This window comes from Astatotilapia calliptera, chromosome 4 (genome assembly GCF_900246225.1).
Source record: "Astatotilapia calliptera chromosome 4, fAstCal1.2, whole genome shotgun sequence".
NCBI lineage: Eukaryota > Metazoa > Chordata > Actinopteri > Cichliformes > Cichlidae > Astatotilapia > Astatotilapia calliptera.
The window spans coordinates 14,818,925-14,842,747 of record NC_039305.1 but is presented as its reverse complement, the minus strand read 5'-3'; the positions used below and the strand labels follow the sequence as shown (position 1 = coordinate 14,842,747).

At 39.9% G+C, this 23,823-nt stretch overlaps 1 protein-coding gene and 1 long non-coding RNA gene across 4 annotated transcripts; one reads left to right on the top strand and one right to left on the bottom strand.

Annotated features, from left to right (window-relative positions):
- Positions 1-7,655: 7,655 nt before the first annotated feature.
- Positions 7,656-18,693, top strand: LOC113020763 (nuclear GTPase SLIP-GC-like). 3 transcript variants are annotated; one of them, XM_026164983.1, is made up of 21 exons: positions 7,656-8,134; positions 8,231-8,312; positions 8,612-8,724; positions 8,918-8,971; positions 9,664-9,688; positions 10,469-10,573; positions 10,752-10,839; positions 11,468-11,681; positions 11,779-12,021; positions 13,390-13,590; positions 13,668-13,840; positions 14,300-14,354; positions 14,445-14,532; positions 14,638-14,759; positions 15,154-15,330; positions 15,418-15,572; positions 15,706-15,823; positions 15,955-16,063; positions 17,408-17,538; positions 17,722-17,803; positions 17,891-18,693. In XM_026164983.1, exons 1-21 carry the CDS (start codon positions 7,994-7,996, stop codon positions 17,977-17,979), a joined length of 2,565 nt encoding a protein of 854 aa, XP_026020768.1. In that variant the 5' UTR covers positions 7,656-7,993; the 3' UTR covers positions 17,980-18,693. The 3 variants fall into 3 exon arrangements, with proteins under 3 accessions (XP_026020768.1, XP_026020769.1, XP_026020770.1); XM_026164984.1 differs by lacking the exon at positions 8,918-8,971; XM_026164985.1 differs by having other exon boundaries at positions 8,068-8,312.
- A 4,205-nt stretch (positions 18,694-22,898) lies between these two features.
- Positions 22,899-23,281, bottom strand: LOC113020779 (uncharacterized). The gene is made up of 2 exons (XR_003272229.1): positions 23,112-23,281; positions 22,899-23,032 (listed from the first exon to the last, which is right to left on the bottom strand). It is a non-coding gene; the product is annotated as an uncharacterized LOC113020779 (long non-coding RNA).
- Between the last annotated feature and the right edge of the window lie 542 nt (positions 23,282-23,823).

The following is a 23,823-nucleotide window of genomic DNA, read 5'->3' as shown; positions in this document are numbered from 1 at the left end:
TGGCAATAGTTCTATTAAAATGATTAACGGCTCCACCCCGAGATTTGACCTGAAACGTGGTATTCGCCAAGGATGTCCTATTTCACCATATTTATTTTTACTTTGTACACAAATTCTTGCAACTAATATTTCAAACAGTGTTGTACAAGGAATCACCATAGCTGATAAGGAGCTCGTCATCAGCCAGTTAGCCGATGACACCACACTCTTCTTGAAGAATGCAAACCAAATCCCTCCAGCTCTTACTGTGATTAGTGATTTCTCTGAGGCCTCTGGTTTATGCCTAAATCTTAAAAAGTGTGAGTTACTAGCAATTAAAGACTGCCCTGCAAATACTATGTGTAATATCTCTGTTAAACAAGAAGTCACATACTTGGGACTGTTAATATCCAAAGACCAAAAATCAAGATGCTCTTCAAACTTCACTCCAATTATACAGAAAACCCTAAAAAAGTTCAACCAGTGGCTGCAAAGGGACTTGTCTTTGAAAGGTAGAGTGTTAATTACTAAAGCAGAAGGGATATCCCGATTAACATATGCTGCTCTCTCCTTACATCTGGATAAGAAAATTAGTAAAGATATTGACCGTATGCTCTTTAATTTTATATGGAAAAACCGTATTAGAAAAACTGTTGTGATGAATAAGTACGAATCAGGTGGGCTTAACGTCTTAGACTTTTCTACTTTAAATAACACTTTCAAAATTAATTGGGCTAAACATTTTCTTAAAAACCCTACCTCTATCTGGAACTTTATACCACATTATATTTTCTCTCGTTTTGGTGGCTTTAATTTTGTTTTAAATTGTAATTACAATGTTGAGAAACTCCCTGTAAAGCTTTCATCCTTCCATAAGCAGGTCCTCTTAGCGTGGACCCTCATTTATAAACACAACTTCTCACCTCACAAACACCTTATCTGGAACAACAGAGATATTTTATATAAAAATAAATCACTTTTCCTGGAAACTTGGGTCCAAAATGGGATCCTATTGGTGGCTCAGCTGGTTAATAAAGAGGGACAACTACTTACATACGATGACTTTATTGCACTATATAATTTTCCAATCAGTGTTCAGGAATTCTCAATGGTGCTTGGTGCCATACCCTCAGGGACTTTAATGTCATATAAAAACACTGACAGCTCAATCTCTACCTCAGTCACTCTCCCTGATCCAGCTGAGTCACCAATAGGAAAAATCTGCTTTTCACAGGAACTTGGTAACAGCAATAAGAGAATACGTAGTTTATTCCAAGAAGATATCGTCTCTCTCCCATATATAATATCTTATTGGAACCGATTTGTTCCAGATATCAAGTGGAAGACAGTCTGGATGGTCCCCCATAAATATTTGATTGTAAATAAGGTGAAAGAAGTCTCATTTAAAATTCTACATAAATGTTATCCAGCCAGTCACTACATGGTAAAATTTAAAAGGGACATTAATACTAATTGTACTTTCTGTGGGGATCATCCAGAAACTGTGACACATCTTTTTTGGTACTGTTCTTTTACACAGACATTCTGGAAGGAATTTAGCAGGTTTGTTATTGTCCATATTTTAAGGGAGTTTTCTTTACGATGGGAAAATGTTTTATTCTGTTTCTTTAATTTCCCCAAGAAGTATGATAAATGTTTTTTCATGATAAATTTGTTAATACTTTTAGCTAAATTTTTTTATCCATAAATGTAAGTTTACTAACAAAACACCATATTTCTGTCATTATTTTAAGGATGTGGAAATGTACATACAATCAATATCAGACTCCACCAACAAAAAGGCTCTCAAAACAATATATGTATGTGAATTTTTGCGTGTATTCTTATAATTGTTACCTTTTTCTTTTACCCTTGGCTTTTTGTGTTAATGTTCTGTTGTTTTGTATACTTCATCTGTTCGTATGTTGTATAGCCTACTCATTGTTTGTTAAATAAAGTTTAAAAAAAAAATCGGGTCTACCCGATCCGTACCGCGCATGTGCAGGGGTTTTCTTTTTCTTCTGTTCGTTTAATGGCAGTGTACTCCCCAGTGTACGAGGATACCGCCACCTGCTGACTGAGCAAATGAACCCTATTGTAAACTGAATTAGCGTCATTACAAACATGTGTTAAATTCTATCTAGTGATAATAGAGTGTGTTTATGCTTGTCTGTGTGGAGAGGATTGTTGGAAAAGTGATGATAATGTCCGCTATCACTGTCAATTGCCAGTAAACACTTCATCTGGCTGCTGAATCTTCACGTGACATAGTATAAAGTCTGTATTATTAACTCTGTCATTAGGCACCATTCTTCACCACGGCCTCTCTGTGTGAGGATCTAAACGTATTCTACGGTAGATTCGACACAGCGAACACCATGAGACCGGACAGTGTGCGCACCGCGGATGACGTCAGTGCGCACACTGTGTCTGAGGAGGATGTGCGGAAGTGCTTCAGGAAGGTGAACGCACGCAAAGCTACTGGTCCGGACGGGATTCCCGGCCGCGTCCTCAAGTCATGCGCGGCTCAGCTGGCTGGAGTGTTCACACACATCTTCAACCTTTCCCTCTTTCTGTCTGTAGTCCCAGCCTGCTTCAAAATGGCCACCATCGTCCCTGCACCCAAATCCTCCACCATCTCCTCATTGAACGACTGGCGACCTGTAGCCCTGACCCCCATCGTGAGCAAATGCTTCGAGAAGCTGGTCAGGGACTTCATCCGCTCTGCACTACCCGACTCACTGGACCCTCTACAGTTCGCATACCGCCACAACAGGTCCACTGATGATGCCATAGCCCTGACACTACATACTGCCCTGTCACACCTGGAGAAGAGAGACACGTATGTGAGAATGCTGTTTGTAGATTACAGCTCAGCATTCAATACCATCGTTCCCTCGAAGCTGGACAGGAAACTGCAGGATCTAGGACTGAGCAGCTCCCTCTGCAGCTGGATCCTTAGCTTCCTGTCTGACAGACGCCAAGTGGTCAGACTGGGCAGCATCACCTCATCCCCCATCACACTGAACACTGGTGCTCCACAGGGGTGTGTACTGAGCCCTCTCCTATACTCACTCTACACCTACGACTGCACAGCCACTAACAACTCCAACATCATTGTGAAGTTTGCGGACGACACTACAGTGGTGGGTCTTATCACCAATGGTGATGAGACGGCTTACAGGGAGGAGGTCAGCGCCCTGACCCACTGGTGTCAAGACAACCATCTCACCTTCAACGTCGCAAAGACAAAGGAGTTGATAGTGGACTTCCGGAGGTGCAGAGAAGTACACACCCCCATCACCATCAATGGCGCTGCTGTGGAGAGAGTGAGCAGCTTCCGGTTCCTTGGTGTACATCTGGCTGAGGATCTTACGTGGTCAGTACACACAAACAAAACAGTGAAGAAGGCGCAGCAGCGCCTCTTCTTTCTCAGGAGACTGAAAAGATTCGGCATGAGCCCCCGCATCCTCAGGACCTTCTATCACTGTGCCATTGAGAGCATCCTCACTGGATGCATCACCACCTGGTATGGCAACAGCACCGCCTACAACTGCAAAGCTCTCCAGCGAGTAGTGCGGTGCTCTGAACGGATAATTGGAGGTGAGCTTCCCTCCCTCCAAGACATCTACAGGAAGCGCTGCCTGAGGAAAGCGGGGAGGATCATCAAGGACTCCAGTCACCCCAGCCATAAACTGTTCAGACTGCTTCCCTCAGGAAGGAGGTTCTGCAGCATCCGATCCCGAACCAGCAGACTGAGAGACAGCTTCTTCCATCAGGCCATCAGACTGCTGAACACGTCATAGACACCTCACCTTCACTACTGGAACTTCAACATTATGCACTACATACTGTACAGTAATGCCACTGTTTTGCACATGTCTCAACTCTGTATATTTTTATATATTTTATTATTGTTTACTCTATTTAATTTGTAAAATATGTGTACACACACACACACACACACACACACACACACGTAGGAAAATATTTAGTATACACATCCAGAAATGCATATACTATTATATATTGTAAATATATTTATTAGTTTCAGATGTAGCCATTCTTGTATTTTGCTTGTTTACACTATTGTATTTGCACAACTCTGTTGCTTGTGAAGCTGTACCAGCTGTACCAATGTACCTGCACATGTGATGTGACAATAAAAGTGATTTGATTTGATTTGATTCTTATTTTACGGCGCTGTTGTTCAATCGGGGAATGCTCTCTGTTGAGGAGAAAAGCAAAAATTTGTTGCGGATACGGATTATCCATTGTTTAAATGTCCCGGTAGTCGAAAAGGAGGCAGAGCTGTTGAGAAATGCTAGGGGTTAACTGGGCGCTAACCGTATCATTCAAATATCTTGAATGTCGCAATGTTGGCAAAGAGAGGAAGTGACGTAAGATTTGCGCATGCGGGGTACCGATCGGGTTTCCGGTACGGATCGGGTAGTGACCGAGAACGCGAAAAAGTCCCGGATGTGTTCTCGCTCCGCCCGTTTTATCGAGCATGCATCGGTGGTGACTTGTGTGGACACTGTCACTACCCGATCCGTACCGGAAACCCGATCGGTACCCCGCATGCGCGAAAGGTGTCTACTTCCGGTCGAAGCATTTTACGATAGTTACAGGTCAGAGTATCTGTTAAGATGTTAAGAATAACAAGTATCTCTTAAAATGTTTCCGATAATGAAACATTTAATATAATGTAGACAAAAATAAAAAAATTAAAAGATAGTGACGGATCGGGACTCCCGATCCTTACTGCGCATGTGCAAAGTCAGACCGTACAAATCGGGTCTACCCGATCCGTACCGCGCATGTGCAGGGGTTTTCTTCTTCTTCTGTTCGTTTAATGGCAGTGTACTCCCCAGTGTACGAGGATACCGCCACCTGCTGACTGAGCGAATGAACCCTATTGTAAACTGAATTAGCGTCATTACAAACGTGTGTTAAATTTGATTTAGTGATAATCGAGTGTGTTTATGCTTGTCTGTGTGGAGAGGATTGTTGGAAAAGTGATGATAATGATGTCCGCTATCACTGTCAATTGCCAGTAAACACTTCATCTGGCTGCTGAATCTTCACGTGACATAGTATAAAGTCTGTATTATTAACTCTGTCATTAGGCACCATTCTTCTTATGTTACGGCGCTGTTGTTCAATCGGGGAACGCTTTCTGTTGAGGAGAAAAGCAAAAATTTGTTGCGGATACGGATTATTCATTGTTTAAATGTCCTGGTAGTCGAAAAGGAGGCAGAGCTGCTGAGAAATGCTAGGAGCTAACTGGGCGCTAACCGTATCATTCAAATATATTGAATGTCGCAATGTTGGCAAAGAGAGGAAGTGACGTAAGATTTGCGCATGCGGGGTACCGATCGGGTTTCCGGTACGGATCGGGTAGTGACAGACTTGGCACAGCTAAATATCCCAGAATGCATTTCGTCCAAAACTCAAAAACTTTTAAATATTACTCTTTATGGGTCACAAAATCAACTTTTAAGTTATTTTCAAGCGAGAATGTAGCTGTGTAAACTTCAAATATCTGCTCGATTTATCAAGATATCATATATTTCCAAACGTGCTCCGACGTTTTCGGAGATGTCTGTGACCCGCCAGCTCCATAGCAGACAGCGAGGTCGAGGATTATTAGAGCCGGCGAGAACAGCGGACTCCCGACACATCGTTTTCAACCCCCCTGCGGTCTTTTCGCTACTCAGGTTAAACAAACCCCAAACCCCAGTAGCTGTCTATTGTATTGAGTGTCCACTAAAATAAAAATAAAAGCGTTCTAACATCTCACCTGCTTGTTTTTATTAAGGTATGTACACGTACACTATTTTTATTAATAGAGATTTCACTACTGAGGTTAAACATGATATATAAGTCACTTAGATCACTTCTAAATGTTAATGTTTGGTTTATTTGAGTGTTTTATTTTTTCCTGAGTAAACCGGTTTGGCTGTGATTAAAGTTAAGCTTCATAACATATTACTCACAGTTAAATTAAGAGGGGACGGCAGTAAAAACTCCAGACCTGTGACATCATCAAGTACGCTGGCATTCCAATTGTACAAATCGCGAGTCCGTACTCACATTCTCTTTTTTCCCAAAAGCATAGCAGCAGCAGACTTTGTTGTGGTTATAAAACAAACGAGGAAATGAAATAATTTAAAAAAACGAAATATTTAATTACTTCCCGGTTTGTCGGCAGTAGCTCTTGACCGTCACCAGTTAATCTAAAACATAATATTTCTAAACCAACAGAATTTCTGGTGCTTACTAACAAAGGTCTATTCTGGTTGAACAGCCGTATACACAATTTGATTTTTTTTTTTAAATGTACAAACAATGAACAGACCACGACAGCTGGACAAAGTATTTCAACATTAAAAACCTAAATTACGGAGCTCTATTAAAGTCTTGAATAGACAACAATATCTAACTATGTCATTAACTGTGAGCAAGCCATGTTTTCATAGATCATTTATAAGCTTCTTAGGTAAATTACTCTTTTTTCATTGACAAAACTGGATAGATCAAGATAATCAACTAGGACTTTTTACTTAAATAAAATAAAGAACTGCTAGCTAGCACTGCTTTTTATGCATATTTAATGTAATACAATTGCTAAGTAGCAAATTAAATCATGTATTATCTTAAGAAGCAGGTTAGACTTAGAAAAACTGCAATAATCCATCAGTCCATCCATTAGTGTAATTTAATGCTCAACTCGTTTTGACAGTTTTAAAACCAGTTCATACTGAATACGCCCGCTCTGCACAAGATATGTAAGCTTCTCACGGTTTACATAATCAAGAAAACATCTAAAACCTGCAGGACACCTGCCCTGGATGTCTGGAGTTCGACACCTTTGATCTAGTTAATTATTAAAATAAAGTTATGAGAAAAACGACCCCTTAAACCCAAATTAATGTGATAAGAATTACTTAAAATAGCAGAATGCAACTCAAGAAAAAAAATCTGAGGGGGTTTATGATTGTTATGGATTCAAATATTGGGGATGGATACAAGAGGAAAAAACCACAATAACAACACTGGTCCGGCCGGGTTGAGTCAAACGATGATTTTAATGATCACACGCGTGGGAGATGGACACCGTACGCAGACAGCATCAGATCTCAAAATGGTGGAGCATTGATCAAACTCTTATAGCCTCTAGTGCCCCCCCCCCCCCCCCCCCCAATCATAAAAGCCTAAACATTCACATTCCTTCTCTCACACAGCGCCTAAGCTACGACCTTGGCTCCCTGGTTATCTGCTCCTGCTGAGATGGGGCAGAAAACTCCAGCATGTTCTGTTCTCTTCTAATCAGACAAATAAGGCGATGACTTTCTGCGAACAGTATTTCTTATAACTCAGCAGTATAATGCATCATAAAACAATATCATTCATTCACAATAAATCAGCAGTCTAATGTAATGCAAATCAGTTTAACAGATGCAATAGTTATCACCTTCTAATTCAGGAGAATGAACTAAAACTACATAATAATTCACAATCTTTAATTAAGGGTCTAACATGGCATAAAATAATATTATAATCTCACATGATCTATAATGTAGCCAGCCTTATGGGAAGCTGTCAGGTCGCCCACATTTTCTACAGTCAGTGGTTCACGCGCTTTGCCTACGCACTCACCGGCTGCGCAGGGCGGCGGCTCTGTGCTACTTGTCACATATCGTTTTACCATTTAAGTCAGTGTAGTACAGGTGTTGTGCCAAAAACTGACAGGCTGTCTCTGGTTTATCGCGCTTTCCGTAGTCGTGTTTCCGTGGATCTCAAATTCTGTGCTACTTGTCACATATCGTTTTACCATTTAAGTCAGTGTAGTACAGGTGTTGTGCCAAAAACTGACAGGCTGTCTCTGGTTTATCGCGCTTTCCGTAGTCGTGTTTCCGTGGATCTCAAATTTGTGTTCTCTCCCCCTGTACAGACCCTCCTGGTCCCCTGCCTGTTTTACCTTGACTTTGTCGTGAGTTAGGATATTCGTATGTGGACGTCGTGTATCATACAAAGAGGACGTGTGAGTGACTGGCGAGTGAGAAGAGGAGTTTTGGACGTGTTCACTTTTCCCTGGATTCCCGGGAGCACCAGTTGCCCTGCACGGTTGTTTAAAGCGCCTGGTGTCACTGTAAATAAACTCTCTTTAATTGAAACCGTTCAGAGATCTGCGCTTGAGTCCGCTCGTTCACCTTAACAGGATCAGAAATTACAATTTATCTTACAGTTTCTATTCTTGGTCATGGATGATTTTGTGCGAAACAAACTGACTGAATGGAAACTAAGTGAATGGATTGAGGCATTTGAAGGTAAATATTACTGTGAATTAGTGATGGCTACAGTTATTGATACTTATACGTTCTCTTAACTCTGAAAAATAAGGCCTATTAATACACATTTAAATGGTGTTCATACTATAGCATGATCAGTTTTGAATGTTGTCTATGCTTGGGGAGTAGAAAATCACTTGCGGTTTGCATATTTACTACACAAAATGTGTAAGCAAAAGAAAATGTCCTAAGACTGGAATCTCCTGAAAAAAAAAAAAAAGTACTTCTCAAGTAATTTTATAAATAATAAATTTTTCTGCTATTTAATTTTATTACAGCTCAAGAAATTGATGAGGAAAGTCTATATCATCTTGATGATCAGGAAATTAATCAATTGATCACAAAAGCTGGACCTAGAGTGAAATTCAACAATAAACTAAAGCTGTTAAAGGTAAATAAATCCTTCAACATTTCTTTCCTTTTGTCTGGAAAAATCTCACTCTTGTTAATGCTTACAGATAAATTTGTTGTAGAATTATTATGTGCAAACTACTTTAACTTTCAATGTATCTGTGATAGCAATATTATTCACAAAAATTCTTTTATTTTTTGCTGATGGATTTGCAATGTTTTCATTATGTTAGGAAGAGCAAAATACAACTCAACCACAAAAGCAAGCAGTTAATATTTCTGTTGAAGTAAGTTTCATGTTTCATGACACTCCTCTTCAATATCCGTATTGTAACTTACATTTTTAAAGTATTCATTTTACATTGATTTGCACTTAACCTTACCTGCTCTGCAAACAAGAGTCTAAAGAAACAGCTGATTTGGATCGGCTAAGGATTATTGAATTTCAGATAATGAACCAGCATGCCTTCATTTGTCATACATATACACTAAGGTGACCTAAGTCAAAGTAAAGCTCCAGTCACACAACCCTAGAGACCAGCCGGCAACCTAAAATCCTTACAACCTCCACTGAACACTAAACTGATGTAGTTGCCTCATGTTTGAGCACACATTTTACTCTAGGAGCTGGTGGTTACCAACTGGTCTCTAGGTCTGTGTCACTGGTTCTGAATGAGGCAGAAACATTGACTCATGGGATCATGTTTATTGAGAGGAAAGGATATGAAAGGTTTTCATGTTTTAATCGTTGTACTATTGGAGAATGTAAGTCTGTATACTTATTTTTACATGGTTTGCACACTGTAAAAAGTGCATGTGAAAGTTGTTTTTGTTGTTGTTGTTTTTTTAAGTTTGTTAAAGAGCAATGTGTCCCTATACAGGTGCTATAATTTCCTGTATAAATTCAATTATGCATATATGTACAACTATAGTAGTTTAATTTCAAACATGAAAGTCAAATATTTCTATTCATCCTCAGGATTCGCCATCCAAAAGTGAAAAGGGTAAGAAAAATGTCTGTCGTTCTCATTTTATTGCATCTAATATGTTTATTCTCACAGTAGTATTTTTGCAGCTTTTAAACTTAATTACACAGGTCAAAATCATCAGAGATAAGTTTGAAAGCATAATGTCGCCCCATTACCACAGACCTTAAGAAGATATATAAATTGTACTTTGGCTCTCCACTGGCCGAGCAGGACTAAGTGTTCCAATGGACTGCATGACTGGCTAAATCTACAAAGGGTAGCAATACCATTTGAAGTCCCGATAATGTGGCAGGAACCACAAGATCATCAATGATTGCTGTTTTTGCCGCGCCAATACAAGATTCTCAGCTGAAAATAAGCACAAAATTGTATATCCCAGCCTGGATTCTGCAGTAAGGCCTGTTCCTCATGATGATCCATTGCCTGACAATCCAGACACAGTATACACAAGAAAATCTCTTTTTGAAGAAACAGTGGTAGCTGACTGACCCTGATCATTATATCTATGCGACAGTGTGCATCTATCTGACTTCACAATGAAAATATTGAAACAGTTACTTGATCTGTCCGTGCGGTTTAATAAAAACTGCATGCAAGTCCATTGCAAACTATAATTAGTTTAAATTATTAGTTTTAGTAAACTTTGAATTAGTCATAATTTAAAAAGCTGGTTTAGAAAAGTGTATTGTGGTTTCTGATGACTACAAAAAGAAATTTTGTTGACCTGTGTTATCAGAAGTTTCAATCTTGAGAGAAACTGTTCTTTTTTTTCTCTTTCTTTAAAAAAAAAAAAAGAAATCCAAAAAAGAAAGAGAAAGTCAGATCATCTTCAGGGTGAGTTCAGCCAATGGCAACCAGCTCCTAAACAACAATACAACTGTACAGCAGGATCACAGTCAGGTACATACATAAATATATAATGAAAAATACTAATGGGCATTTTAAAAAAAAATAGCCATACAGTATAAACATGTGAAAATCCTCACACGTTTTCCTGCTTTGGATATCAGTGGGCCACATTTTGCATTACACTGGTTCCTGGTTCCTACTTATTAGTTCTTCACTTTCACTCTGACAGAAACAGAAATACTGTCTGATGTCAAAGACATAATGAAACATGTCAGTGAAGGACTACATGGCCGTGACAAGCTCAGTGCTTTCCTAAAGTGAGTAAAAAAGATTTCCTATTTTTGTTGGATGTTGTTCCAACCAATTCCAAGAAAGTTGGGACATCTGTCAAATGAAAATAAAAACATTCATGAAATCTTTTACTCTGAAAGTGTATTGACAATAGATGACAAAAACATATCAAATTCTTAAGATGAGAAAATGCACCATTTTAAGAAAAAAATAAGGTCATATTGTATTTGATGTCAACATGTCTCAGAAAGATTAGGAAGGGGGCAAAAATGCTAGAAAGTAAGTTGTACCAAAAAGAAACAAAGAAATGGAGGAACATTTTGCTGTAATTTGGTATAATAGAGATACTAAAGATTTAAAATCAGAGCTCAACATGCAGCTGTGATGCAGTTCATTCCAGTATTAAGGTGAATTGTACCAGAAACCATAATCTCAGTTTTTAGAGGTGATCAGTAGCTTTTGAATACTGATTAATATTTCATGTTTTGCATGTATGTAGTCTTCAGAGACTTTAAAATAAAACAAAAGACAACAATAAATATTCTAATGATTTTTAAAAACAAATTTTCAAAAACAAATCTTTCTGATTTTGCCACATTTTCAGTTTGTTTCTGAGACTGGATCAGTTAATCCATATTTAAACTTTTTCAACAGGGATAAAACCAAGGATCTGGAGACAGAAAAGAGGCACCTGGTTGGTGTCTTTGGTAAAACTGGGGCTGGAAAGAGCTCTTTAATCAATGCCATCATAAATAAGAAGGGCCTGTTGCCTTCTGGAAGTGTCAGTGCATGTACCTCAGTAATGATAAAGGTGGAGGCTACCAGTGGATCAAAGTATGAGGCACACATCGAGTTCATTACAAAAGAGGTAGAATGAAATATGAACACAGTGATTCTTGAAGTAAAGTAATGTGCTACAATGTAGCTGCAAAACTCAAGATGCAATTTCATTTTATTTTTTTAAGGATTGGAAAAGTGAGTTGAAGTCACTAAAAGAGGTTCTTGAAGACAACGACGATAATGATGATGATGATGATGATGATGGTGGTGGTGGTAATGATGACTTTTTTGATGCTGATGAAAAGTTATCAGCGCTGTATGGAGAAGAGTGGAAAGAAAGATCCCCTCACAACCTCATGGACAACAAATATTTCATAGATATTCCAGAGTTTCGAACATCCAAGACAAAAATTTTGAAAAGTGACTCAGTAAGTGTGCAGTAATACAGACCAAAATAAAATTAAGTTCTTCTCCTGTAGAACATAGGAATACTTGCAGTTTAAAGCATATATTAGACCACAGTTTTGGTGAGATACAAGATCAATGTGTGGCTTATGAACATCACATAGAGAGCAGTAGGAAGTCACTAAAGAAGTGTTAAGCTACGGTGATGCTGCACCTTTTCAGTATAAAGATGATGTCAATGCTATTTAATGCCTCCCTACCTTGGAAAGTGCAGACAGAAAAAAAGCACTGGTGAAGCAGATGTTGCCCCAGTGTATTGCTGAGCAGATATATGTCGGCAATGTGTTGATGTGCCACCTGAGAAATTCCATTCAAAATGTTTGGCACCCAACAAACAGGGGGAAAAAAAACAAGTAACAATTGTGGTGGTTAAAATTTTATGGTTCGCTATCCTGTTGCTGTCTGATTATCCTGTTACTGTTGAGCTTGAAGTTTTCTTTGTGGAGGTGTTCAAGAGTTTCACATTTGTATACAGAAGTAAAAAAAACAAAAAAAAACATAGCACAGTATTTTAGACTTGAAGTCTGCTGACTGGCTCAGCTTATCATAAAACCGTAAAGATTCATTAGCCTATGCTACTAATTCACATGTTAATGCAATTACTGTTGCCTCAGTGGGTGTAGCTCAGGAGGTTGAGCAGGTCGCCTATTAATCAGAGCTTCAATCCATGGCTCCCCTGAGTCTGCATGCCAAATATCTACCAACCCCCAGTTGATCTTCAATGCATCCATCAGAGTGTGAATATTTGTAAATGTTAGCTAGAAAAAGCATACCTAGAAAAAAGTGTTTGGGGTAATGAGGCAAGTTGTAAAAAGTGCTTTAAATGTTTACATACTAATAATAATGGATTGCATTTATATAGCGCTTTTTGAGGCCCTCAAAGCGCTTTACAATTCCACTATTCATTCACTCTCACATTCACACACTGGTGGAGGCAAGCTACAGTTGTAGCCACAGCTTCCCTGGGGCAGACTGACAGAAGCGAGGCTGCCATAGTGCACCATTGGCCCCTCTAGCCATCACCAGTAGGCAGTAAGTGAAGTGTCTTGCCCAAGGACACAACGACCGAGACTGTCCAGGGCTCGAACCGGCAACCTTCCGATTACAAGATGAACTCCCAATTCTTGAGCCACGATCACCCATGTAGTAGAAGAGAGCACCATATAATAACCAGTCCACTTAGTGTGATCCACAGTAAAATCTAAAAAAGCTTTGTTTTTTTATTAAAAAAAAGAAACGTCTTTTTCATGCAATTTATAAAACCTTTGTTATGAGCACATACATTAAAATGTCTTTATTTTAATGTAATTCATCCTGTTACTATTTTGCAGGCTGAAGGGTTGTCTGAAAAATTTGTGAAATACACAAGAAGTGAGTCAAATGAGACAGAAGAAGTAAAGAGGTGGTACTGGCCGCTTGTGAAGTGTGTGACTGTCAAAGTGCCAGACAATGATTTTCTTGATCATGTCACACTTGTGGACCTTCCTGCAAATGGTGACTCTAACAGAAGCAGAGATAGAATGTGGACAGGGGTAATTCACAGAAGTCATGTCATCTTTCATCAAAGCATTAGTTATTTATAATTTACATACTTTTATTTCATTTCCAGTTTGTTGCCAGTTGTTCAGCTGTCTGGATTGTGACTGAAATGAATCAAGCAGCATCAGAAAAAGAAGCCTGGGAGATCCTGGAAAATGCCAGTAGCCTGCTGGGAAATGGTGGCGAGTGTCAGCAAATTCATTTTATCTGCACCAAGTCAGATCATGAAAACCCAGATGATCTGTAAGTCAAATACGCCAAAAATGCAAATTACAAAGAAAGATTGGCACAGATGCACATGGTGATCATACACTTCACTCATGTTAATTTAAGACTGAGGATGTCCATTACAACAGAAGCTAAGGTTTCCCATTGTAGTAGGCCACACTTTGATACAAATGACAAATTAATTTTAGAACTATCATTTGCGATTTTACAGGTATGCTAATATTGCTTATTTTCATCTAATAAAACATTATTAGACATTATAAGGAATGTCTAATATATTATTATTACATTCTATGAGATATTGGTCCTAATATCACAATATGCAATGTATAATATTCTTTACAAAATATATTTAAAAACACAACTGAGTATGCACTCAAATGCTTACAGCTTAAATGAGAATAATCAAAATTTTCCATTACAATACTAACAGTAAATTAATTTTACATCCAATTTTTCTTTCCTTTATAAAAGAAAGAAAATCAAGAGTGCAGTGATGAATGAATTCAAAAGGCGGAAATTAATTAAGGTAAATTTATAATCTGACAGCAAAATCTAAAACAAATATCTTCTATCTTCTGCCCCAAAAAGAAAAACTAACCATCAAAAATGTTCTCAGAATCACTTCAGTGAGGATAGTTTCAAAGTCTTCACAGTGAGCTCCACAGAGTTCCTTAAAGGGGAGAATGCAAATCCAGATCACAATGGTAGGTGAAGTCACTTTATGAATGAACATACAGTGACTTAAGGTATGTTTTTGTGTAACAGAAAATGTATTGCTCAGATTCATGTCCTTTTCAATTTTTTAACAGAAATACCAAAACTTAAGGAAATTTTGAAAAATCTAAATGACACTCATTCAGAGACCTTAAACTATGTGTCTGGAGCTTATGGAATTCTGTCTTTGATTCAAGGAGCCACAATAAGAGAAGTGGTAAGAGCAGGCAATAAAGCCTCATTCATAATCTTTTTAAAGTTCATAAAAATGCATGATGGGGAGGAGGCGAGTTGCATGATTGAGAATCTGAAAGGCAGAATGACAGAAGAGCAGATAAAAGCACAGAGAACAGAAGCTGTTTTGCTGCAAACAAAAACTTGCTTGCAGAAAAAAAAAATCATTGACTAGAGTAATGAGGTCGATAGTGTGGGGAAATGGAAGTGAGCTGAAGAATAGACAGAGGCAGTCGAATGATGACAGACTTATCTGACTGAACTTATGCATGAGCTTCATGTTAAAAACCTGAGTTTGTCAAGATCCCCTCAAAAATGAGTAAAGAACCAATATGTTATGTTTTACTGCCCTAAATAATGATCTTTCTTTTTTTCAGGTTGAACAAAAAAACGATCTGTATGATCTCCTTGAGGGGAAGTTGTTCATCCAACTTAATCAAGTCAAAAAAGCAATTGAAAAAATTATAAAAGCTTTTGAACAACGCCTAAGTGAGGGAGTTGAAAAATCCCAAAATTTATGTGAAAAAAAACTGAAGTCCTTCTTACACCCCAGTGTATGTTTTTAATTACAATTAGATCAAAAACAGGTTACTTTGTTACCATGTTTAAACAAAAAATTCAAAACTACTCCTTTGTTTCAGAAAATGAGTGACGGAGCTTTTCACAGGACACTAAAGTCTGCAGTTAGGAATGATGGGATCCAGAAACCAAAAAAAGGAAAACCAAAAAACCTCAACGTGACTTTAGCATCTTACTTGACTGAAAGCATTGATGAAAAATTCAGAAAGACCTTCCCGTGAGAATAATCTAATTCTGAACAGCACCAATATGTATAATACATGTATCCAAATTGCACTATATTATAAAATTGTATTATATTATAAACTTGCTAATACTGCCATTATAAACTATATCTTTACCACATTCAGAAATGACGTAAAATGTGGACATTTTAATGGCGCCATCGATGCGTTTTCACTCAGCACTGATTCATTGATTGAAAAGTACAAAGATGTTGAACTGCAATTGATATTTCTCCAGACAGAGGTAAAAGAACTTCCCTATTAATGACCCTGATAGCTTATCTATTATTAGAACGTCATTTAAACCCTGAACTAGTACATATTTTACCTTGATGTTGTTTTAAATAATGTTAATCCATATTTCATGTTTCTCAGGAAAAGAAAATAAAGGCAAAGCTCAACAAAACCATCCTCACACAAAAGAAACTGATCTACAACAGTCTGACAGAGACAATCAAGGATAATATGAAAAAATGCTATAGAGGTAAGAAAGAAATGAATTAAGGTAGTGGTTCCCAAATGTTTTTTGCTGTTTTTTACACAATAAGTGTAAGGAAACAAGGCTACAAAACTGAGCTGTGTATTTTAACTTGCGCTAAGAACAAAAGCAAAATGAAGGAGCGCTTCTGCGACTTGAGCTACATAAACAATCAGTGAAGTGTCAACTGTTGTTTGGGCCAAAGGGAGAGTCAGACTGGATGGCTGGGTCCCAGGGAAGGGTCAGAGCCACTGAAATAAGTTCAGGTATGGTTTGCTATAACGTCAAGGTAGTTTGCTATGACGTGTACAAAATACAGGGGTGGTCTGCACTAACTGTGGTTAGGTGAGAATCTGGCGAAGAGAAGTTGAGAGCGCCGGCCTTATATGTTGATGGCTTAATTACCCACAGGTGAGAGCAATGAGCAGGAACACGGTGGCTCCTCCCAGAGGTGGAACAGCCGGCTCTGTTGAAAAACACTGGATGCCTCCTTGCGGCCGGTCACACCTCTGACCTTAAAAAGTCAGAAATCATCACAGGGTCAAATATCAACGATCTGCCCAGCTCTGCTGCCCTCTACCTCGCCGCCGCACATCCAGGATATGCTGGACAGTGAAGGCTGGGTGTCTGTCGATGAGCCGGGCAGGAGGCGGGGGGTCAGGAGGCGGGCACAGGTGATTTGGATTTGGGTACAGGGACAATGGTGGCCGTTTTGAAGCAGGCTGGGACTACAGACACAGAGAGGGAAAGGTTGAAGATGTGTGTAAACACTTCAGCCAGCTGAGCCACACATGACTTGAGGTCATGGCCGGGGATCCCGTCCAGATCAGTAGCTTTGCGTGCATTCAGCTTCCTGAATCACATCTGCGCATCCTCCTCAGACAGTGTGCACACTGACGTCATCCACGGTGTGTACACTGTTCGGTCTTGTGGTGTTCGTTGTGTCAAATCTAGCGTAGAATACATTAAGATCCTCACACAGAGTGGCCATGTCTGTCCAAAGGCAAGATATGCTTCATCATATTTTTTTTTTATGTTTATTGGAGAGAAAACTTACGTTAAGTGCAGCACTTCAAAGTTACACTGTTAGCGATCAAAGATTTATGTACATTTGACAAGCTGAGCGCATTCTGTACTGTACAGAAGACACAGCATGAGATTCGCTGTAGACCACTGTCAATCAATCAGGACGCAGAACACAATGTGCTGTAAAAAAAAAAATACAACATGCAAAATTGCACAAAAAAAAAATACACAAAGCAACGAGGCTGCGAAAAGTGAACCGCGTTATAGCGAGGGACCACTGTATTTCCATTCAACTGTGCATAAATATTTTTTGTCTCCTTGTAGAAGCAGCAGCATTTGAAGGACGAGGCACCCTGAAGAAGATGAGACACACTATTGAAAGGCATGTGCACTCAAGGAAGTACATGTTTGAAGAGGCAAAAAATGCCATGTTGGAGCAGTTGAGCGATTTGAAGGTTTGTTACAATTTAAAATCAACAAATTATATGAATGTATTTTCTTGATTTTGGTGAGATGCGCAAAAATGTCGAAGTAGCTTTGAAACACATATCATGTCAATAATTTATCTCTTGTCCAGTTATTCTTGGATTCAATAGTTACCGCTGTAAAAACTAACAAAGGGTTTGATAATAAATTAGGAAACTGTTCTGAGGACACTGGAGAACACCATGAAGGAATCCATTGACTTCTCACTCAAGACTGAGACCTGCTCATTGCCAGGTAAACAGAATATATAAAGTATTAGGAATCCTCTCAATACAAACACTAACAATAAATATTTAATGAATACAAATACTTTGTTTTTAGATGTTTCAGATCATCTTCAGGTGGTGAAGAAACATTATGATGAACTTAATGGCGGTCAAGATGAAAAAAAAACAAACCATACTGTGTAAATCTTAAAATCTCACAAATTGTTTAAAGGGCTTTGATCATGAACTATTTTGCTTATTACTGTGAACAATGTGTTTATTTACAATACAACTGATCCATCCAGAAGCTGATGTGATTTGCTCCACAGAAACAGCTGAGGCCTGATGACCCACAGAACATCCCTGAGGAAACACTGATAGAGACAGGAGGTCTTTAGATACTGTCACAATAATATTTGTTTTGCTCTCTTTTAATTTTATGTTGATGTGTACTTTTGACTTTTAATGAATTTTATACACAGAGCATTTGAATATTATAGATATTAATTAAAACTGCTTATTAACTAAGATATTAGGTAAAACTGCTAATAATAAGGTGTTAATCACAAGGGTCTAAATCATGCTTTGATTTCTTTCTTTTTTTAAAAAAAAAAAATGCAGTATGTTTTTGATCACTTGTAGCAGAGCGTAAAGGCATGTAATGCATTTCCCCATTCAAACCTGAGATTTATGGTTTTAATTGTAAGAGTCTGAGCTTACGGTTTCCAAAAGCATTTTGATTTTGTTGCATGTTTTAAATATCATAATTTAATGTTTTAAGTTGATGTGTATACTCTTGGTTCATTTGGATGGGAGCATTTATTTTAATGTAATGCTTATCAGTTAAACATTAAGCCTTATCCAACACAGAAATGATATTTAACACTTTTACTTCATACTTCTAAATACAAATACTTGTTTTTTGGGTTTTTTTTTTTTTTTTTGCAGTTATAGCATGTGTGTAAATGACAAATAGTGAGAAATAGGTGTAAGTAAAGCTGTAGAAAATTATCAGCTACTTCTGTCATCTCCCTGCCATATTGCTTTTTTTGGGTTTGGAATTATCGATGAATAAATTACAGTTTGGGTTTAGGTTGATGGTTTTTTTGTGTTATTTTTTATTATTATTTTAAGTGTATTACATTTTATTTACTTCTGTGCACATTTCTGAATTCCTGCTTTGATTTTTTGTTTTCATTAAGTCTCTCGAGTTTCCTCCCCCGACAATGTGTTTTGAATTTTATTATGGCATATATACCTGTATACACTAGACATGTAATTATAGTTACTCTCATAAATTGTGTTTAATAACACCATGTTCAGCGTCCCCATTGCCGAAGCTGCTGCATTGAGCTGTGGCCGCAAGGTGGTTGGTGCCTGCCATGGTGGTAAGCCACCAGGCTGAAGAAGGAGTCCTATCGGGCTTGGTTAGCCTGTGGGACTCCGGAGACAGCCGACAGATATCAACAGGCCAAGCGGAATGCGGCTCGGGCAGTGGCTGAAGCAAAAACTCGGGTGTGGGAGGAGTTTGGAGAGGCCATGGAAAAAGACTCAGACTGCCTCGAAGAGATTCTGGCAAACCGTCAGGCGTCTCAGGAGGGGAAAGCGGTGCTCTACCTGCACTGTGTATAGTGCTGGCGGAGCGCTGCTGATTTCAACTGAGAAAATTGTCAGGCAGTGGAAGGAATACTTCGGGGACCTCCTTAGTCCCACTGACACGTCTTCCGAGGAGGAAGCAGAGTCTGGGGATGAGGGGAAGGACCCGCCAATTTCCGGGGGTGAGGTCACTGAGGCAGTTAAACATCTCCTTGGTGGCAGAGCCCCTGGTGTTGATGAGGTCCGCCCCGAGTTCCTGAAGGCTCTGGACGTTGTGGGGCTGTCCTGGTTGACACGCCTCTACAATGTTGCGTGGAGATCAGTGGCAGTACCCCTGGACTGGCAGCCCGGGGTGGTGGTCCCCATCTTTAAGAAGGGAGACCGGAGGGTGTGTTCCAACTACAGGGGGATCACACTCCTCAGCCTCTCTTGGAAAGTCTATGCCAGGGTGCTGGAAAGGAGAGTTCGTCCGCTAGTCGAACCTCGGAGACAGGAGGAACAATGTGGTTTTCGTCCTGGTCATGGAACACTGGACCAGCTCTTTATCCTCTCAAGGATACTTGAGGGTGCATGGGAGTTTGCCCAACCAGTCTACATGTGTTTTGTGGACTTGGAGAAGGCATTCGACCGTGTCCCTTGGAGGTGGGAGTTGCTGCGGGAGTATGGGGTGTCTGGCCCATTGCTACGGGCCATTCGATCCCTATACAACCGTTGCAAGAGCTTGGTTCGCATTGCCGGCAATAAGTTGGACTCGTTCCCGGTGGGTGATGGGCTCCGCCAGGGCTGCCCTTTGTCACCGATTCTGTTCATAATTTTTATGGACAGGATTTCTAGGTGCAGCCAAGTGGCGGAGGGCTTTCACTTCGTTGGCCTCAGAATCTCATCTCTGCTTTTCGCGGATGATGTGGTTCTGTTGGCTTCATTGAGTGAAGGCCTCCAGCTCGCACTGGAACAGTTCACAGCCCAGTGTGAAGCAGCGGGAATGAGGATTAGCACCTCCCAAATCTGAGGCCATGGTTCTCAGCCGGAAAAGGGTGGAGTGCCCACTCCGGGTTGGGGATGAGTTCCTGCCCCAAGTGGAGGAGTTCAAGTATCTCGGGGTCTTGTTCGCGAGTAATGGGAGAAGGGAGCCGGAGGTAGACAGACAGAGTGGTGCGGCAGCTGCAGTGGTGCGGCAGCTGCAGTGATGCGGACGCTGCACCGGTCCGTCGTGGTGAAGAGGGAGCTGAGTGTAAAAGCGAAGCTCTCAATTTACCGGTCGATCTACGTCCCTACCCTCACCTATGGCCACGAGCTGTGGGTAGTGACCGAAAGAACGAGATTGCGGATACAAGCGGCGGAAATGAGCTTCCTTCGAAGGGTGGCTTGCCTCTCCCTTAGAGATAGGGTGAGAAGTTCGGCCATCCAGGAGGGCCTCTTAGTAGAGCCGCTGCTCCTCCACATCGAAAGGAGCCAGCTGAGGTGGTTTGGGCATCTGACAAGGATGCCTGCTGGGCGCCTCCTGGGGTTGGTGTTCCGGGCATGTCCCACTGGGAGGAGGCCCCGGGGCAGACCCAGGTCACACTGGAGAGATTATATCTCTCGGCTGGCCTGGGAACGCCTTGGTGTTCCCCCGGATAAGCTGGAGGAGGTGGCTGGGGAGAGGGAGGTCTGGGCTTCTCTGCTTAGGCTGCTGCCCCCATGACCCGGCCCCGGATAAAGCAGATGAAGATGGATGGATGGATGGATATCTACCATTGTATTAATGAAAGATTTGTGCCAGTTGTTGTATGAACACATGTTGATTAATACTGTTTGAAAACGTAACACTGAGGATCAGGAAGAAACCTTTGATAGTGTTATGGCACTGCTAAAGTATGGGCATAGGACACTTCTTGTTATGCAGCTGCCTTTAACTGTGCAGCATAAGCATGCAGCTACGTTTAACTGGACTGCTTCGGGGCGTGTGCAGCCCTTTAAACGGCTGTACAACAGAAGCATGCAGCTCTTTGGAGCGCTGTAAAGCAAAGGCCTGGGGCCCTTTCTGGGGCTGTAAGATAAAAGTGTGCAGCTCCTTAAACGGCTGTACGGTAAAAGCATGCAGCCCTCTAAGTAACTGTAAAACAAAAGCATACAGCTCTGTGAATGACTGTAAAGCAAAAGCAGGAAGCTCTTTAAATGACTGTAAAGCTGAAGTGTATAGCCCTTTCAATATCTCTATAAGCAAACAAACCTGGCCTTTGCAGGGCATGTATTTGGGATTTTGCTCGTTTGACAATTTATCAATTATTAAAGCTCACTGGTGGTCACATTGTTTATTTTGACTCCGGTTGCAGTCCCACAACTGCGTTTTTACTCCAGCACATTGTGATGCATCTAATATATCACTTAGTTTTCTTGCTTCCTTATCTGAAATGATTCTAAAAGAATGCATGTATTTGATATTGTGTACTGTTCAATAAATCTTAAGTGCAAGAAAATATTTATTTTAGTCATAAAATGGAAACATTTTTTATAGCCCGATCTTTTTACCCTAAAACCACCAAAAAATTGCATTGCAGGACCAACATACAGTGGTGAGACAAGTTTGCTCCCCTTCCTCATTTTCATTTTTTGTGTTTGTCACACTTCAGTGTTTCAGAACAGCAAACAAATAAAAAAATCTGACAAAAATAATACAAGTAAACAAAATGGAGTTTCTTAATGAAGGTGTTTATTATTAAGAGGGAAAAAATCCAAACTTATGTCGCCTGTTTGAAGATTTGAAACATTTAAGTGTGACAAACATACAAGAAAAAAAAGGAAACCAGGTAGGGGGCAAATACTTTTTCACACCACTGTAGTTTAAAACACACCACAAAAATTACAGTTTACATTATGCAGATTATAGGTTAACGAACATCTTAGCCAGAGTACAAGATTTACATCACACTCTGAAATGATATTGGATAAAACTAAAGATATTTTCTGTGTATCTTTTATATTTTTTATCTTTATTATATTTTATTCATGATTTTTTACACAGTATCAGATTAGCCTCTCGTTTTTAGTGACAATTTCTTATTCTTTGACATGAAAACTTTGCATATTTGAGTTGGAAAATTGGGTTGGAGTTTTTTTGTGGTCAAACATGATGTGTTACTGTTGCGGGAGCGATTAATATTTGGAGAAATGCGCCAAGCCAGTTAAGAAAAACTGATCCCCTTTTGACCTTTAAGATTTATCTTGTAAACCTTTCAGAGATGACTGGCCTCACTTTAGAGTAAGTAGGGTTTTCACTACATCACAAGTTTAACAATTATTAAAAACATTACTTCTGTTGTCTAGCAGGGAAGCAGTCATTACCACAGGCATTATCACTTAATCATAACTATGTCCATCCCCTGGACAGGTCACCAGTCTGTCGCAGGGCTAACACACAGAGACAAACAACCATTCACACCTATAGGCAATTTAGATGATTTTGAGATCAAATGATTTTTAAATCTTTCTTTAAAAACTATGATATCTGTCACGGAGGAGCAGGGAGGACTCGGCGCAGACTGAAATCTCAGAAAAACAGGTTTATTTACACACTCCAGGTGCACTATATACAGGTGAAGGAGAAGGGGGCCAGGGTTCCCAGGGGTGCAGAGCGGGGTCGGGAAAAGCATCCAGAGTCTCCAAACCAAACACGAGAAATCTGCATACAGAGAACAAGGGTTAGCACGGAACTTTCACGGACAGAGCTCAAAACTGGCTGAGGCTAAAGTAGCACTGACGAGCGTTATTCAATAGTCCAGCGGCGAGGTGCTCTCAGTCACTGCCTTAAGTAGCGGGAGCAAACAAGGTGAGGAGCCACAGGTGATTGCCTACAGGTGGTGGAGGCCGGGAGCTCACAATGAGCTCCGCCCAGGCAGCGAGCAGAGAGAGAGGAGAGAGAGAAAAGACAAAACATAACATGTAGCCACACAGGGCCAGCTGAGCAGGCACGGGGACCATGACAATATCTAAGATATGTTTTGCACAATTCCATCACACAATATCACTCGAATTCCCAACAGAAATTATAACAAGGAGCAAAAAATTAAAGAAAAGGAGGATCGCAGTGAGAATATTGAATGACAGAGAACACTAGAGAACATTGGTATGATATCAGGCCATCAGATACCCTGTGTTCAGCAAGTGGTTCAAGCTTCATTTTGCTTTTGAGTAAATATGGTGTATTCTATTTGCATGAGGTTGTTTGCTTTGGGTGTGTGCAGTGGGTGGAATAGGACACTTGGAAAAGAGGTGATGCACTCTAAAAACTAAAACTCACATTTACTTAACATTTTTGATGCAACACTTTTACACTTAAAAATATTGAGTAGATTGGAAACCAGTCAAAACTGTTCAATATACTTGATCAATTGAATAACTAAAGCTTAAAGAAATTAAGTTGAAATGAATAATTGTAGTAGTTACACAAACACGAAAAAATTGAGCAAATAT